Raw genomic sequence first — 18,929 nt, 5'->3', positions numbered from 1 at the left:
CTCCTAGATAACCTGGTACTGGTCTCATTACTTTTGAAAAACAACAATGAGCTGATGATAGACCAAAGAGCAGATACTTGAATTGGAATAACGTCCCATCTGAACTGAAAAACTGTTGACTCTCCTGTGGCACTGGTATTGTAAAATATGCACCCTTCACATCTATCTGTGCTAACCAAACCTGTTCCTGAAGAATATCTCCTAACAGATGTATACTCTCCATTTTGAATTGTCTGTAAACTACATATGCATTCACATTTTGCAAATTCATCACCAGCCTCCATCCTTTGTCCTTTTTCTCTACAACAAAGAGTGTACTTACAAAACCTTTGTGTTCCTCTGTTTTCACAACAGCTCCTTTTTCCAAAATTTCATTTTTCTGTTTGCCCTCAACTTCGCTTATGTTTTTTAAACAAATTTCTTTCTGTTTTTTTATTTGGTTTCAAGTGAAACTCTATTGTATATCCCTGTACCAATACCCAAGAACCTCTTTTAATTTTCTCTCATTCCTTTACAAAATACATTAATCTTCCTGTTATTATTTCCTGGGTAAAGCCAATCCTCATACTCACCCTGTCCCGATTGTGGTCCAGAATCTGATCCCTGTGATCTTGCTTGTGCTGACCGGCCTCTACCGCCTCTTCTTTTCTGAGGGTAAAAGTTACGCTAGTTGTAAGCTCCACTGTAAACTCCTCTTTCTTTTTCATGGGGGCTTCTATAATATGTCTGGTCAAAAGATTAGCCACTTCTTCCAGCACTACCATATAAATTGCAATCTCCAAATACCTTGTGCATAGAACTATGCACTTTGCCTAGTGCAATAAAAGTGTAAATGTATTTGCCTACGGCTTTTATCAGGCCTTCATAAAGAGAAGTCCTTTTGTCTCTTCAGTAGGGCTCTTTTTGGCCAATTTGCACAATTTTGGGATTATTCTAAAAAAAAACTGCTCTCTGTCTTTCTGCTATAAGCCCTGCGTTCACATTCCCTAAAAAACAGATGGCTTTTTGGCTCGAAACTCGTAAAATGGGAAGTGGTGGCAAATGACCCAAAGGCTCAGGTTGCAATCTAATATACAGGGAAAGAGAGGTTAGCCCCCTTGAAGTCCACTGACTTTTTTTTCTGTGTATTTCATCGAGCTACACTGCTGTCTGATGCACTGCCTGAGACCGCTTTTTATGGTAGAAAGGAAAAGAGGGGCACGCCCACGCAGACCATTGAGGTGGTTTACTGGTTCCTTTCGCTGGGCAAAATCCCTGCTGTTGAGAGTCCTACAATCAGGGAACAACTCTGAGATAAGGGTGGCGAGGAACCTATAAAAAAAGTCCTTGGAAAAAGCTAAAAGCGAGTGGGAAAACATCGAATGGGCTACCCTGGTTGATGCCCTTTACGAAGGTGACACAAAACTGTTCTGGAAGGTGGCAGTGAGGAAAGATCCCCAGAAAGATGAGAGCGACCCAACAATTCAGCCTGAAAGTTGGGTATCACACTTTGAGGTCCTTTATAGAATAGGCCCTATTAGCATTGTCAACGCTTTTCCATCAATGGCCACAGAGACTTGCATTATGTCCAATCCACTTGCCTCTAGCAAAGGCTTGCCAGGCTTTGATCTGCCCCCTTTCGCTCTGAAAGACACTGCTTTGGCTCTTCAATCGATGCGAAAAGGCAAGGCTCCTGGCCCAGATGGTATACAAGGTGACTTGTACTTATCACGTCCTGGAACCTGGATGCTGTATTTAAATATCTTAAGCAACGCAATATTGAGGGGAGGTGCTTCCCCCTCTCACGTGGAGAGGAGCAACAATAGTTCCTATCTACAAGAAGGGGGCAAGAGCTTTACCAGGCAATTACAGACCTATAAGCCTAATTGACATTAGCCAAAAGGTGTTTTGCAAACAGGTTCTAGCTAGGTTGCACTCTTGGATCAACGATCACTCGATCCTCTCAGATCTCCAGGCTGGGTTTAGAAAGGGGGTAAGTACAATAGATCAGGTGCTTAGATTTAAACTTATATGCTGGAAGTATTTAACACTAAAAAAGGATCATCTGTAGGTTGCCTTTATCTAAAAGCTGCATTTGATCTGGTCCCACGTGAGTCCTTGTGGAACGTCCTGGAATCTTATTGTTTAAATAGTGACCTGCTGAGGCTAATAAAACATCTTCACGAGAGAACTTATACAAGGGTCCGATGGACCCAAGGTGGCGATCTGACTTCTTCTATCCCCATGGCAATTAGGGTTAGACAGGGGTGCGTCTTTGCCCCCACCCTGTTCAGCCTCTATATTAATGGTGCAGTAGGCCAGTTAATGAGGTGTAATCATGATGCCCCTAATCTAGCAGGAACAGCCGTCCCAATTCTAATGTTTGCTGATGACACCTTGCTGATGTCAAGAACCCCAATGGGACTCCAAAACAAATTAGGTGCATTCGTCACGTTTTGTGGGAAGAGGGGCCTTGAAATTAATCCAGATAAAACCAAGTTCATGGTTTTAAATCCACATAGGTCATTCAGGGGGAAAATGACTGGAGGGGGCTCATCCACAGAACAGGTAAGCCAGTTCAACTACCTGGGGATAAGATTATCTGACAACTTTGCATGGTCGGCACAAAGTGAGAAGAGTGCTGTTGCCCTCCAGCAACGGTCAGTGGTGTTCGGAAAGAAAATTAAAAACTCTATGGGAGGGCAAATCTCGCCAGCTGTCACAGTATACAAAGCTTCTGCAGTGATAGCCGCAACTTATGGTGCCGAACTCTGGGGTCACTGTAATACTTAGAGGTTGACCCTGGTCGAAAACAAGCTCTTTCGCTCCTTGTTGCATCTACCAATAAGCACGCCACTAATCCCCCTTAGATTTGACTTACCACTCAATCAGCTTCATAAGGTCATCGCTCTAAGACCCACTCATCTATTGGATGAGCCTTTGGTCTTCTGAGCACCTGGCTTCTACCAATGGCATTGGATGGAGAGGTATCAATCTCCTGGCTCAAATATATCAGAGATACGTGGCACTGCATTAAAATGGAGGAGGGGTGGAGATCGCCCCATCTTTTAACTAAAGAAGTGTTATCACGTGTAGAGCGATGTTACTGGGAGATGGTTTTGGCTCAGATATGGCGTGGCTCCAAATTAGGTAGTAGAACGGACCAATTTTTTAATTACAAATGTTCGCCGAAGTTTGAAGCTTATTTGGACAAAATCCATCCGGCCTAAACTAAAAGTCTGTTTATCAAATTCAGACTGGGGATTTTGCCATTGAATTGTTTTACCCCAGGGTAGAACAAGGCTAACTGTTTCTCTCGTTTTTGTTATTACTGCCAGATGCAATTTGAGACCCTGGCCCACTTTATATTTTTTTGCCCAAATATTTAACTCCCAGGAGGAAGTGGATTATTCCCTTATGTAGGCTCCTTGGAGTAAGAAACTACAGGGAATCACTTCGTATTCTTCGTATAAGTGAGACTAGCGACAAGGTTGTGTTTTCAGTAACAAGTTTCCTTCAATGTGCCTGGGCACTGAGAGTCAGGGAGAATTCACATTTGGTTGGCTGCAATTTTACTAAGATACCGGGTTGAACCGCGAATTATAAGATCCTTCAGAACAGCAATGGACTTATCTGAAAGACTGCTAGCACAGCCACACGCGATAGGAAATCAACTGCGTGATATCGCAGACTGATCTTAATCATGTTTTATGAATTTTATGTATATATGTATTTATTATCTTGCAATTGCTTTTATGACTTGAAACCAATTTTTTAAAAATCATTATTACTGTGAAGTTGATGTCTAAATTAGTTCTCTTAATGTATGACACTTCTACCATATCAAACATTCTAGCCAAAGGCCCTAGAATATCCAATAGCTTATCCTCACATTGTTTTCGCAATCTTTCAAGGCCCTTTCTAGGATCATAGCCTAATTTAAATAAATATGTAATAAGATCCGGATCTAGGTTAGGTGTTACCATCTATTTATCACCGATTACCGGGTGTGAACATTCAGCCCTTCATCACATTTCTCGCTCCCCTTTCCCAGGGTTTTCTTATTCTATGTCGAAATTATTCTGCAATATGGCTCATTGGTCACCATTCAGAACTGCGTGGATGTTTTAAATCAGAAGGATCAAATCAAGTTTGTCCTAAAAGATCTTTTATCTCCTTATTAATTTTTTCTTTTTGCTTTCTGAATTTATGAACTCATCCAGTCCTTCATCAAATCCAAAATCTAGTATATACTCATCAATGTCAGCATACAAATCTGGATCTATCTAATCAGGCTTAGAGCCCGTTTCCTTTGCAGGGATAGCCTGCCCTTCCTTTGTGCCACATAGGACACCTGATTGTGACTCGTTCCTGACCGCTTACTGTCTGTGATTCATCTTTTTCAAACATTTCCCTACTGGACCTCTATTTTCAATCTCCATTATTCTTCATCAGCCCTCATCCTACCTTCTTTATTTTTTACCATCTTTCAATATTTTTATTACAGAATCCTGAATAGTTTCACATATTTCTTAAGTAATTAACCTTATCACCGCCTCCTGTATCTCCTCTGAGAAAACACTACCTTCCCCCTCAGCCATTTTTTTAATACATTGTATAAAAGAAAAAACATATACATTGCGTAAAAAATACAGTCTTGTTAAAACAATCTACTCTTAAAATGATTAATATTCTTTATCATATATTTAATTTCTTGTGAAAGTACTTATTAAATATCTTTTTCCTCTGATTACAGGCATTCCGCTTTAATGCTTCAGCGGTTATCTCAGAAAAAAACAGTACTACGATTGCATTGCTGTTTTATTTTTGCTTAGTAGCTGAAAACAACTCAGTAGTTTTGCCATATATGTCTCAGAATACCCCTTTATTTCCTCACGAAATAGATGCAATCTATTCCGCGCTGAGAAAATGAGCCCAACTTCCCTTAAAAAACATTCCTATTACTCTGAAAAGACATTGCTTGTCCTAACAAAAATTCCAAATGCAGGCACATTCGGCCAGTACTCTAAACATGTTGGAGCGCGAATGATGCACATGAGGAAGCTCTACGATTTTAAACCCTAACGCTTATCCTTCTCAGATATTTAACTTTCATTTATTAAACTTCCTAGTCAATTAAAGAATAAAACATTTATACTAAGAGATATTTCAAATCTCTTCCCTAAGGCAAAGTTTAAATTCAGATCTCTTGTAATAATTCAAATCAACATAGGAATAACCTGAAAATTGGGTAAAAATAACCTGAAAATTGGATTCGCTAATCAAAATCACTTCAAACACATACTCACACTCACATAGGTACAATATCCATAAGGAACACGTTACATCTTATGAAAAAACAAGTATACTTATCAGCCCAGAAGCAGCAAACAAAAGAGGAAGAGAATACTGGACATGGGACTTATATGTACTATTAAAGTTCTACTTCTTTATGACTTCATGTTGGATTCTGTTTGGAACTTTAAAAGTGCTGCACAGAAGTGGTGAATAAAAGGTATATGCATAATGATAGACTCCTGTATCGACATAAAATTAGGATCTCATTCTGCATATTAAATTCTGTACATTCAGTACTCCTTGTAAAGGGGAGAAAAACATATCCGAAACAGGGGGATGTAGTAAAAAGCAAGTGTTTCGCATGAGGAACATCTTGCATCACAGTACATTTGAAGCAATAGAAGTTTTTTTCTGGACCCATTACAATGTTTGAGCTTGTGATGAAAAAGAAGCCAAGCCAAAGGCTAAACAGGTATTTGCAGCTGTGTCGACTAACTTCAATTCTGACTTGTTACATACTGGTGCACTTGCAAGTCAGTCCAAACACAGCTATATTCATGTATATAAATCCATTTCAGCAGACTTTTTTTCAAATTTCCAGGAGCAAGTTGCTATAGAGTTTGGCTGGTCTTGTGCTCAATTTGCAGACATAAAAAATGCTACTGTTAACATACCACTTTGAACTCTCCCAAAGTATTTCTACTCACCCGAGGCAAGGCATCCTGGCCGATGAGTTCCTGCAGGTTTCTGATGGTGCTCAGTGCAAGGGTGTTAACAGCGAAGGGATCACACAGGATCATTGACAAATCACTAGATATAGGCAGAAACTCTTAGTTACTCTTACTTCATACCAATTATACAGGACTTGAGTACTTCATAGGAAAGGCAGGTGAAATGCATATTAGGCATAATGCTGCTATAAACAAAACAGATTATTTCAGTCTTCCCCAAAAAGTTGCCTCTCTTGATCGTCTCCAGCTATTACCAGTGGTTGCAGTTAAAAGATGTATGTCTCCGCAGCTCATGAATGCATTTGTCTTTCCTGCCCATTCCCACGCTCCTTGGTCCAATCAAAAGGGACAGACAGCCAGAAATGTAGTAATTCCTTCTCCATCAGTAGTTAATAGTTGCACAGGAGAAGAGTTTTTCAGTGAAAAGGAAACCTTCTAACATCACATCTTAAATATCTCATGGTTGAGGTGCATCTGACGCCTGGTAGTTGAAAAGAAGGGGTGAAAATAATTCAAACTCCCAGGCATGGCCATTTGATTCAGGCATTACAGAGGGCATCCACTGCACTATTTTATGACCATCACTGATCTGGTGCTACAGGCATAATGTAAAACCCTGAGAATCGTGTGCTCTTGATTCTCCGGCTTTTATTTGAGTGATTACATGTAAACCTGTCCCTGTTAAAAGAATTTAGTTGGCTGCAATCAAGGTATTTCAAGAGACCTGGGAAAAGGTATCTAACTGTGCAGTTTGGGTGCCAATTTCAAGAAGTTTTCAGTCATACAATTCCTCCAAGGTTTTTTCCCATTGGCTTGCTCGTCTTTAGATGTTTTTAGGTACTAACGTTTCTAGGGAGGTTTTATTAGGCTCCCCACACTGAAAACAACTTCTGTCAGATGACTGGGGTAATGGGCATGAGAGCCCACGGAAATGACAGGCAGTAGCTGAGAAAAAGCTTTGCCAGATTATCAATTTGGCGTATGCTATTCTCTGAGTAGTGGGAAGGTAGGAAGGACAGATGGACAAGGATCTCTCATTCAGCTGGCTAATGAGCTGCAAGGTGACGAGAGGCAATTTTAGGGGAAGGGTATCAGAAAGAACTGTACTCCAACAAATGAAATATAGCTTTTCACAGGGTGAAAAGTAGTACCTCTGTACAGAGCCTCTTAATTAAAAAAAGAAGGTGCTAAAAACTCCAAATAAATGAAAAAAGTCAGTGCAACAGACTTGATGCCACTTTAGTTTCTGCCTCAGTGTTTTATTAAAGTGCATTAGCTATTTAGTCAAGAATGATAGGTTTTATTATTAGTCAGTAGAATAGAAGCAAATGCATGATTAGGTAAATCCCAATAGGCACAAAGGACTTGCACAAGAAAAAGGCTGAAAAGGTAATGCCTACATAGTTAGCTGAATCTTCATTTCTTGGATTTTCCCTTACTTGAGACGGCATTTACATTGTTCGTACTCAGGGGACATTTTTGCTTTAATGTATGTAATCTCAAGTACAGATAAAAGGGACTGTAAGAGAGATATTCCTTTAGGACAACTTTTAGGAATGATTGGGATTTTGGAGTGTGTTTGTAAAAATGTTGCATTTAGGCAATGTGGTATTTGCCCTGCAAGGTTCATTAGCCTGGATTGTGAAAAAAGGCAAATCAAAATAATAACTGCTACTGATAAATAATTGGTAAAATAACGCTGTATTAGCTATCATACACACACGCATGCATGGGTTTTGTTTTAAACAAATGTCAAACAAGGCAAAAAACAAGCTGAACTACTCTTCAGTTTTTGGATTCTTTTTGAGTCGTCAACATCAGAGACTGAAACGCTTAATACATGCACACATTTGACAAATGGATTATCCTATAAATACATTAAAAGACATTCCCTGGAAGTAGTCAAAATCAGAGTATGTTAACGAAAAATTAAACATACCACATACATATATACATACATATCACATACATAAATAGCATGAAAGAAAAGTAGTAAAACTTCGTTAGTCCTCACCCCAGCATCTGCTCTTGCCCTTTTTTCACTCCATCCAGGAATCCTTGTAGCTCCCGGGCTCTTTTATTATCCACAAACTTCTCTCTGATGCACGCGTCTAAACACCATGTGAACTACACAAGAAGGAAAGTGTGTTGCAACAAAGTGAGACTGACAATGGACCATTAATAGTAGGAAAAGCACAACTCTTACTAATGCAACTTTCATGTCAGACCTGATTCAATAACCATGCAGGAAGCGACAAACAACAACCAACACTTAAAATCCACAGGGATGATGCATAGGAACCTTGAATCAACGATTAGATCAAACCAAAATACTAATGTAAAAGCCAAACTTTTTAAAAACATTAACAAACTGACAGAGTTTGGATGACCATCTAATATAAATGAAGGACTGCTTCTGGTGTGTTTTGGCTCACCTGGAGCAAAGGACACCGACTTCTGGGCAAATGGTATCTCGAGACGCGAGATGATTGTCACCCTCTAATTCACTGCAGTGGTATTTAACCCATAACTTTCCACCCCCTTGAGGGAAGTTTGTACGGGGCCCTTCGAAGAAGAAGACAAAGAGCAGGAGTATCAAACTGAATAGAGTCCTTGCGCAAACCACGAGGGACTGACTCGATTACCGACGTTGGGAAAGATGACAGTCAGGTGGGGCCGGGCCGCAAACCTGTCCCATAAGCTGAGCCGTGCCATAAGTTGCGCAAGGCCCATGCCTGTGCCGCGAGTCTGTCAGTTTGGCAGCCGTGGGCAAGAATACCATCGGAGCGCCTGGGATGAAGGCTGGCAGCATTGGTCAGAGGACGGCGAACGAGCGGTGCCAGAGTTGAGTATGAACTGAGGTGGAGCTAGATGCTGGACACTGGGTTGGGTGAAGCAAAACCTCATGGAAGGAGGGGAACAGGAGAAGGCTTAAGGTGAGGTGCAGAGTATGTGGCACAGTGCATATGGTGCTAGAAACCTCGAGGCAACCCCCTTCGCCCTCGAGACCCTTCCAATTTGGCGTAACCTGCAATCTGCGACTTGCTCGCAAAGTGGGACCTATAAACTGTTCTCAGTATTATCAAGTGAGCCTGGGAGTTTTTAGCCATTCTAGCGCCTTGTGTACTTCTGAGACCTTGGGTGTTGGGCGCCCAGTTTACCAGGGCGGAGAGTGACGGCTGTAGACAGCCTCCACTAAGGGTGTGCCCCAGTGCCACGCAGAAGCGGTCCGGCTAGCGCTGAACGTGGCTTGTGGGGGGCAGGTGAACCTCACTCCGACCTTTCCAGCCCGTGTTCTGCCTCTGTCCAGCCTCCTGACGGCCACCATTTGATCCCTACTGTTTCTACTGGTTCAAATGATAGTGGCCCATTATCTTTGCCTCATTGAAGTCTACAACATTATTTGCATCCACCAGTGCTGGGCCCGTGTTATTGAGTCTGATACAAGCAGCATCTAAAGCATCGGAAAACAGAGTAAGAAAGCGAACAGCCTCATTAAACCCACTTAGCGGCTTGGAAAATATCCTGTCTACTATCCTTCCGTCAGCAACTTAAGACAATGGCAAGGGTGAAAAAGGCATCCTCCAAGCAAACGGTCCCTTAGACCTCCAGCAAAGCAGATAAGGCACGTACAGGCCCCTCACATTCCCAAGTGGCTCGGACTTTGAAGACTGTAAACACCTTCAGGATGCTAAAATAAGAAGCCAGACTTTAGTGAAATCATCTGTTCCATTTGGCCCATTGGAGTCAAAAGCCTCTGTGTAGGTCACCTTTACTGCTGCTGATGGCGGTTCAAGCAGCAAGGTGGGCCTCAGAGAAGACAGTAGTATTGACCCCTTTCAAGATCAGTTATATATTGCCCATGATCTTAGCCAGACAGGCTATTCAAGTTTTCATCAGGGGGCAGCCCCATCAGCGCTTCAATTGGATTATGGATAGAGCAAGCTGTTGGCATTGATCAATGCAACTCTGACTGCTACAATTAACACTCTTACTTGGCAGTCGGATAAGCTTGAGGTGCAACTGGATCTCATACAAGCCTTAGCTAAATCCATCACCTAGATGGAGATTAAACTCACCGCTCTGGAACAAAGAGGACACAGCACTTGCACAAACACAGTCAGCAGTGATTTATCACCAAGTGCTTGTCTCCCGATCGTCGACAAATATCCGCCCTGCCGGAAGTACTGACTTCTATGATCTCAGAACGGAAATCAGCTCTGCAAAGCCCAGGCACTACTAGGCAATACCTGTCTGACACTTCACCGCCAAACCCTCCAAATCAGATCCCAGCGCTTACATTTAATTCTAAAACAGCCTTGGAAGGCGGAGTATCTTCAAAACCAACTATGCCCCCCATGAGGACTCGCTCCAAGCAGGACAAACCATCTAATAATCTCAATATTGGAGCAGATGCCCACATTGAGGCACATATATAGTGCAACAAGTTCCTGCTGTGCCTCATCACAATATGGTGGCAAAGATAGATGCTGAGTGCAGTACCAAGGGTCACACTAGCAGTGTGGATTCATATTGGTCAAGTGCTTTGTCAAATAGAGCCAAAAAGAGATTAAAGAAGGCAAAGAACAAAGTTGCAAAGGAACAATTGTAAGCTCGGCACACAAAGAAACAAATACTTGCGGTTCACAATGAAACCAGTATTTACCCCATTTTTAAGGACAGGATGACAGGCAAAAATCATCTGGAAAGCACGAAACCGCTCCAATTTCCAGACCATCAGCCTTGCACAGAGACCATTTGCCAGTCTAGTACACATAATACTGGCAATGCATGCCTGAGAAGCTTAGTTTGTCTCCAGGACATCAGACCCTTGTAACATCTCCACCAGATTCCAAACCCTTGGATTCTCTACAGCCAGTCTTATTTAATCCAACCAGTGTCCTAGTCAGGCCTCAAGAGTCCAAACTTCATGCAGCAGTAGTTCCAGTTCCTGCTTTCACTGCATTGTACCATGACAGCACAGATGGGTCCACTCTTGTGCAGTCAAAAACCATTCACCTAACCAACTTGGAAGGGTCAAAAGAACTGGGAAGTAAGACAGCGCCTGTTAAGCTGGCACTTACACCCAAATACCAAACAGAAGGCAACCATGACATCCTAAATCGCTCACATCTTCTACCGCTCTTTAAAGCATTACCTAATTTGAATAATATTAATTCTGATGACATTTTAAGTGTGGCATTTAAAATATTACCAGAGCACAACAAACACTGCGAATCAACAAAATTGTTTCTAAGAACTTCGGCATTGGCTGAACAATATATTAGCAAACAAGACAATCTTGGAGGAATGAGGCATAGTGGATATCAATGTAATCCCCCCAAACACCCTCTACCCTTAAAAAAACAAAGTGAATTTTCAAACTTGAAAGCTTGCACCAACTGCATCTTAAAGGGAGTAGGGCATCTTAAACAAACTTGGGCGAATAATAAAATGTCCATATGCCACACTTATTTAAGCTCAACAGATCCAGCTAGAATGGTGACTGGTAAAGAAATAACACATCTGATTGGGCATGGTTGCCTCCCGGCCTCTCCTGTAATGTACAGAAGTTTTCCTAGCAACAGCAATCAAGTGCATGAGTCAAAATGCCAACTGCAAATCGTCTCACAGAATGTCGCTGGTCTAACAGGACTCCTTAAAACTGATTCAGAACATCAGTTTTTGAGGGGTTCTGATATACTCTGTCTTCAACAAATCTGGCTAACAAATACACTGGCAATACCTAGATTTTATGAACTGCATCGATCTGCAATAAAAAAAAAACATCTTTAGGATGCCATTTGGTGGCCTCTCGATATACTTAAACATCGGTTTTGATCTAAAAATAAACAAAGTTCCTGTCCAGGATGACCTGCTACAATCAATCACATTGTAAGGCTTAAGATCAAAAGGCTGCCAGCTAAAGTCCCTAATAGTTGACCTCTATTGCAACTCCTACGGCCATGGGAGGACCGTGAGGATGTCTCAACTAGTTGAAACTTTGGATGCTGTCCTCTGCGATTATGCTGGAGATAACATCATTATCTGCGGTGACTTTAATCTTAGATATTTGGGGATAGGGGCTGATGACCTCCATTTAGTATGTCCAGCAACTCAGTTCCTTCAACTTTTGTTCATCGAATACGACCTTGCCTCTATACAACATACTCTTAAAAAGAGTTTTCCGGCACAAAATCTTTTCAAGTACTCGATTACATTTTCACCTCAGATGAAGTTATCAAGTGTCTGGAGAAATTTGAAATCCCTCACACCGAAGCTAGCGATCATTTACCCCTCCTTGGAAAAATTGAATATACACCTAAGCTGTCTGGACACCCAAAAGACGCTGGGGACTTCACAGGGAGATGAAAATTTACAGTTAATCAAGTGAATTTAAGGTGGTGAATCTCCTCTATTAAAAAAAAAAAAAAAGGAAAATCTGGAAAGCCTCCAAGGGTCCCTTCATGTCGTCCCTGACATGTGAAAATTTACAGAATAAATGGCCAGAAATTATCCAGGATGTCCTTTAGAGTGTCCACCCTTCTCCATCCCTTCAGCGGATCCACACAAACCGCCTCCCACAGCGCCCCATAATGGAAGTAAGTGGAGACTCTGCAGATTACGGACTCTATGCCGAAAAACAAGGAACCTTTTAACTAAGTCGGACCTAGTGCTAAAGCTGCAGGCCCACACCAAATAACACAAGCAGCTGATCTGGTCCTTAAAACGCAAACAGGCAGACAGGGAGCGCCTATATATTTATTCACTCCTAGATAAATACAACCAGGTGTACTTATGGAGGTACATCAAAAATAAGATGAGCCAGGAAGAGCCATGAATTAATGTGATTAACAAACACACCTGGATAAATCTTGTGATTAATTTATTGGCAACAGATTCTGCCACCCTGGTTGGTCCCTTGGTCAAAACATGCGTACAGGATACACAGCCAGATCATGACCTAGTTCCTTCTCCTAGGGAAATCTCCATCATCTTGCATAGCATTAGGCCAACTGGTGCTCCAGGCCCCAATGGCATTTCTGCACAAGTCTTTAAGGAAGACATTATGCTCTGGTTGTTAACTTTTTCTACATTGTACTGCTCATGCTTAGAGACTCAGGAGGTACCCACCAGATGGAGGTGCCCTATAGAACCCCCAATTTATAAGAAAGGGAACAGGCAAGACCTAGCTAACTACCATCTCATTGCCCTACTGGACATCAAAACCAAGTTTTTTGCTTCAGTTCTCCTAAATGAGTTGGTAAACTGGCGGAAGCCAATGGAATTGTTCCCTTTTGTCAAATAGGCTTCAGGGCAAATTCTGCAACCGCAGAGAATATAGTGGCACTTTCCAATTTAATATATCAGACCGTCTCAAAGAACTCACCCCCTCTCTATGCCTGTTTTGTGGACTACTCCGCTGCCTTCGACGCTGTGGACAGAAAACAGCTATGGGGGAAGCTTCAAGGCTGGGGTAGTCCAAACAAATTATTAAGGGTAATAGTCTTACTTTACACATCAACTTGGGTGAGGGTCAAGTTGTCATGTACTACCATTAGCAGGACATCCCCACTGAAAACGACCTAAAGCAGGGGCGCATCCAAGCCCTTCTCTTATTTAATCTATTTACAGCAGACATGTCCCTGGCGTTAAGACATGCTAACTTGATACCGCCAAAAACTGGGAACCTTAAGATCACTCTCTTACAATATGCAGTCTTGTTACACCACTCGAGAATTGGGCTTCAAAAAGCACTAATTGCCCTTTACGATTACAACATAACAAACAGAATGAAGGCAAACGCTTCTAAGAACATAGAAATAATTTTTGGTGGGACATCTAAACATCATAACTGCTGTAGGAACATGTGTCCCCTCAAGATCAGCAGAACAAACTTGTATATTTACTTATGAGCATGGCTGACTGCGAAGGGAAATTCTAAAATTCATCTGTGCCATCTTAAAGCTAAGGCTGAATTTATAACAACAAGAGAATGCCAGTTAAACAACCTTATAGAAAGACTCCGAGTGCTCAGGGCATCTCTTTTACCAGTGCTAAACTATGGTCACTAAGCGTGTCTGGGACAATTCACTAAATTAGCGGAAAAGCTTCAAGTTAAAGCCTAGAAGAGAGTGTTTAAGCTAGCGCAATATATAAGGGGATGTATGATAAGGCTAGAACTCGGCCTGGAAGGACAGAAGTGGGCCAATATGGAATAGCTTCTTTCATGTAACTCCAGTTCTCTTGTAGAGTCATGAGCGTTGAATAGCTCCGCCCGCCTGCGGGAACTCCGGAGCACTTTGTCCAATATAACTTCTTATGTGTCCAAGTTCGTCTTACTTCAGAAAGGCCTTCAAAGTCACTTAAGAATGTCAATATGGAGCCTAAAGGAAAGGCTACAGTGTCCAAAATTATTCATCTTTTTTTGCTTTAAAAAGGACAAATATCTAAGGCACATGCATTCAAATGCATGAATGAGATGAAAATTTAGCAGACAAAATCCTTCACCAACCTTTTTGTAATGCAAAATAATGATGAAGCAGTGCACGGCAGTGTAGCTCATAGGCTGCCATTATAAATGAAGAAAAAGAAGACTGTGTCTTTAAGAACAGCTAGACTTCCAGTATGTGCAGGTGGGCAGAACTATTCGACTCTTATGACTGTACATGGAAATCCCCTACAAGAGAAGGGCTCTTACTTGAAATACTATCATAGGATTGGTATAGCTCCACCCAACACATTGAAATCAGCCCTTTGGCCAATTTTTGATTTAAAAATGAATTCTTGGTCGTTGTACTTAACCAAAGCACTTGATTCCCTCCAAATACATCAAACAGAACTAAATAAGCTGGCGCTTACTCACACCGCAATTAAGACTGTGTTGAAAAGGCAGATAAAAACACTTTCTAGGACAACTGACCTGGCAAACCTGAGCAGTACACCGGTGTTAGCGGCTGTGGCAAAATCCTACACCAACAGCTTGCACCACTTGTCGGCACAACCGTATTTGGCGTGTACAATTGGGAAAGCCTGCTTGACACAAATCATGGATGCAAGGTTGTTAGCCCTCAAAATCAAGGAGATTAACCCAAAATGGCACTCCCTGTCCATGATTGTAAGCTGCAGGCTCTGAGTATACAAAACAGAGGCATTCAACCATCTGTTATGCTGCTGTCCAGCACTGATGAACGCACGTTGCACTTTATTAAAAACTTTTTTTAAGTCATGTTGTAAGAACTTGCAATAAGGCCAGGTCACTAGTGTTTAATTTGAACGAGCCATCTGATCTGGCTAAATTTGGGAAGTTTGTCTATCAGCTACAAAAGCTGCTGAACAAGAGCATGATGACCGCCCAGACTTCTACCTCTTAAAGCAGAAGGGAATGGCAATGGTTTTTGCAATTTTCATACAGACTTTCAGGACTAATTAATAACTTTCTGCTTTTCTAACATTTTATTGACAGTGTTTAGCCATTTAGGGTGTGGTACTTTGCACATATCAGCTAGAAATATTTATATTTTATTACAATGATTTGCACTGCTAATTATCTCTTTCTAGGACTTAAGCCCTTGAGCAATAAGAATCATGAAATATTGAACATATGCTTTTTATCCTTTGGGAGTACCTACTTTGTAAAGAAGTGTTTTGCCAAGCGTGTATATTTTGAATATTCATTTTATGGATTTAGGTTGCAGTTTTTCTAGGTCCATTGTTGTTTGACACGGACCCATTTAGGGAAATGCATGCGCTCTTTGTAGAGATTGATCTCACTTAAATGTAAAGATTTTAAATTATCTTGATGATGATGATGATGTTGAATGCTTACGTTAAGCATTGTTTTAAAAAAAAAAAACGAATAGCAGTATGCAGATGCCGTCAGGTATTACACTCGGCCAACTTATTATTTTAAATGGAGCAGTTGTGCTAAGATTACAGAACTAAGGTGCACAACGACAAACATTTTTCTCTTGATGCCCGCTATATTACAGCTGAACTGCTGAACTTACAACCCTGCTCAAAACGTGTGTTCATCATGGCCAACTGAAAGGAAATTCTAATTCCTGTAATCCTAGGCCCACTATAGCACCTTTTTACTAATTGGACATCCACTACAGACCAGATGGAATTGAGGGGACTAGAATATTTTGCAGAGTTAAAAATATTTTAACATCAACTTTGTTTATTGGATTTATAAGGATACAAATGAATCTGTCCACATTCAATGGCCAGTAGGGCCATGCAAGACATTTAAGATTATCATTACCTGCTGTGCCTCGAGTTCACACAGATTCCCTTCAAAAAGAGGTGACAAGATCATTCAATTAAGAGAAACAACATACCCAAAAGCAAATATCCCCACCACTCCACCCAAAACAATTGCTGTCTACAGGCTTTTGTCCAAATTCAATAAATAACAGTCTAAAATGATCACCTCTATCATCTCATTGATCATAAGTAACAAAAGTTGGTCAAGCCTCTGGGCCAAGCTTTAAACCTCAAGGTTAGTCTGTGATTCCAAACACACTCAAGTACTTGGGATGGGGGATCTCTCTAAATATGGATGCTAACAAAGAGTAGCATGGTGTTCACATTTGACCAAATTTTTTTCACCTCTGCCGGTCAACATCATATATATCTTTTCCATACCCATCACTTTACATATGCGGTGAAGCCATGTTCTATAGCAGAGTGCGTTCTTCTTGCCCCATATACACTGGAAGTCAAACTGATGTTGTGTAGGCCTTCTTTCCAATGACTCTTGAGTTTGCAGCAGTTTAACAGGTAATGGAGGACGGATCCTGATCCCAACATTTCCTTTAATAAAGCTTGCTTTTGTGACTATCCCAACTATGTACTCTGCTGGCTGTGTAATACCAGTAAGCAACAGTTTTGGTTTGCATTTCTTTCAAAGCCACCTTGCCACACTTGTATGACAGCATTCTGTCCAGTTCTGTTTCCCATCTTTTCCGGCCTGAAATTTTAAGCTAGTAGTTGTCCCGAATGAAGAACTTATGAATCTCAGTTATTAAGTGCTTGTCATCAGTTTTGGTTAGAAGCCATCTTTCATGTGTCAGTGGACTTCTGACTAAGCTATTCACCTCTCTATGGGAGGCCCAATGTTCTATGTAAGTACTGCTTCTGGAACATTAAATTCTCTCTTTACCAGCTCAATTAGTTTACAGCCTTCAGTGTCCAAACAAAGTCTCCCACCACTTTTCCAACCTGCCTTTTGCCACGTAAATTGTTGCCCCTGATTCATACCTGAAGAGAAAACGGAGTTACTTGTGGGGGTGGGGAGGTTGATAGGAGGAGAATCCCTTCTTAACTGATACCAAGTCACAAGAGAGTAAAGCAGCACTCATAACAAGGAAAGAGTACAAAAGCCTTGATTTATAATTTTGGGTAATAAGGCGACTTTCCAAATATTTTCCAGGCCTTTTCATTCTCCTTCGTACTCCACTTGACCATATATCGCAATCATGCTGCATGGTAGTAGTATGAGGGAAACCCAGACCCCTCTCTGACGTTTGCTCAAACATAGTATGTGCAGCTAGTCTCTCCCCAACTACAGTTGTTACATTTATTTAAAATTTTCTTAAAGCTCCTTTCGGGGACTGGAGGAGTGAAAACTGCACTAAGTAGAGAAATATGAGTAGAGCATTTTAACCGCACCAATTCTCCCAAGTCTTGGCAGATCCCCTGTACTCCACCTCTGCAGTTCTGACTTCAGGAAACACAGAAGCTCTGTGTAGTTTACACATGGCATACCGTCTAAAAAGGAACAATTTTAACCCCATGGGAAGTAATGTATTTCTCAGGATATGGGAAATTTGGACCGTGTATTATGTCTCCTGATCAACTGGGGTAAACAGGTTCCGGAGCGGAAATCTCTTTAAATTAATTTTTAAATCCTGAGGTGCGACCACATCTTTTAAGCTCATCTAAAAGTGGTGGTACTGAGAGCATGGGGGTTGGTCAAGGTCATCAGCGCAACATTTGCATATAAACAGATCATGAGTTAGTCTTTACCTAGATGAATCCCTTTAATGACTCGCTGAACTCTAATTTTACTTGCCAGCTGCTCCATATATAAGGTGAATAAAAGAAAAGTCATTGGACAGCCCTGTCTCCTTCAATTTCAAACAAGTCAGTCACCTTCCCATTGACAAAGACCATGGCCACAGGTTCAGTGCTACTGGCTATCCAGATCATATATCTTATGGCCCAAGTCACGTTTCCAAGACCTTACGCAGAAATGGCCAGTGTATTCTGTCAAAGGCTTTTTCAGCATCAATCAACATTATGCACTATGTAAAGAATGTGTTTGGTGTTATCCAGAGCAAAACTTGCCTCATCCAGATCAATATGACCCTGCATATACAGCCCAACCTTCTAGCCAATATCCCAATAAAACATTTTACATCTGTGTTCAGTAGTGACGTCAGTCGGAATGAAGAGTGTAGAGTTGGGCCCTTGCCAGGTTTTGGAATGACCAAGACTGTGTACTCCCTAAGAGTCAACTAGTATAGTGCCTTTGCTAAAAGAATTGTGTAGGTTTGTATGGAATAGGGCTACATGGAACAGAAATTTCGATAAAATATGGCTTTGGATGCATTTAGTTCCGGATCATTCTTGGGATGTAGTTTAGAGACATGTGTTAGGGATGTCACTAGTATACCTTTATTGTTCTGGTGCATAAAGGGCTTTATAGATATCTTTAAATTCTCACCTAACTTGTGTGTCTTTAGTGGACAGTGTCACAGTGCCAGTCTTAACAGAAAAAACTCTTTCTTGTTTCATTTAGCCTCGTAATGTAGGTGCAAGGAGCTTCAAGGCGCTGTCCCCTTTCTGTCTCCCCCTATTCTGTTTGTCACCGCTCAGCAACACCAAATCTCATCAGTATCCAGGCTACTGCAG

The 18,929-nt window shown here is 41.3% G+C and overlaps 1 protein-coding gene across 2 annotated transcripts in view; it reads right to left on the bottom strand.

Moving 5' to 3' along the window:
* The window catches only part of NELFB (negative elongation factor complex member B), a 147,312-nt gene that overhangs the window by 61,332 nt on the left and 67,051 nt on the right, over positions 1-18,929 (bottom strand). For both annotated transcript variants that reach the window (XM_069241469.1, XM_069241470.1), the window contains exons 6-7: positions 8,023-8,135; positions 5,985-6,087 (exon numbers count right to left, since the gene is read on the bottom strand). In XM_069241469.1, the coding sequence (XP_069097570.1) occupies positions 5,985-6,087; positions 8,023-8,135 (216 nt within the window). The remainder of the gene's footprint in view (positions 1-5,984; positions 6,088-8,022; positions 8,136-18,929) is intronic.

Source organism: Pleurodeles waltl, chromosome 6, assembly GCF_031143425.1.
Source record: "Pleurodeles waltl isolate 20211129_DDA chromosome 6, aPleWal1.hap1.20221129, whole genome shotgun sequence".
Taxonomy (NCBI): Eukaryota; Metazoa; Chordata; class Amphibia; order Caudata; family Salamandridae; genus Pleurodeles; species Pleurodeles waltl.
This window is presented reverse-complemented; position numbering and strand designations above follow the sequence as displayed.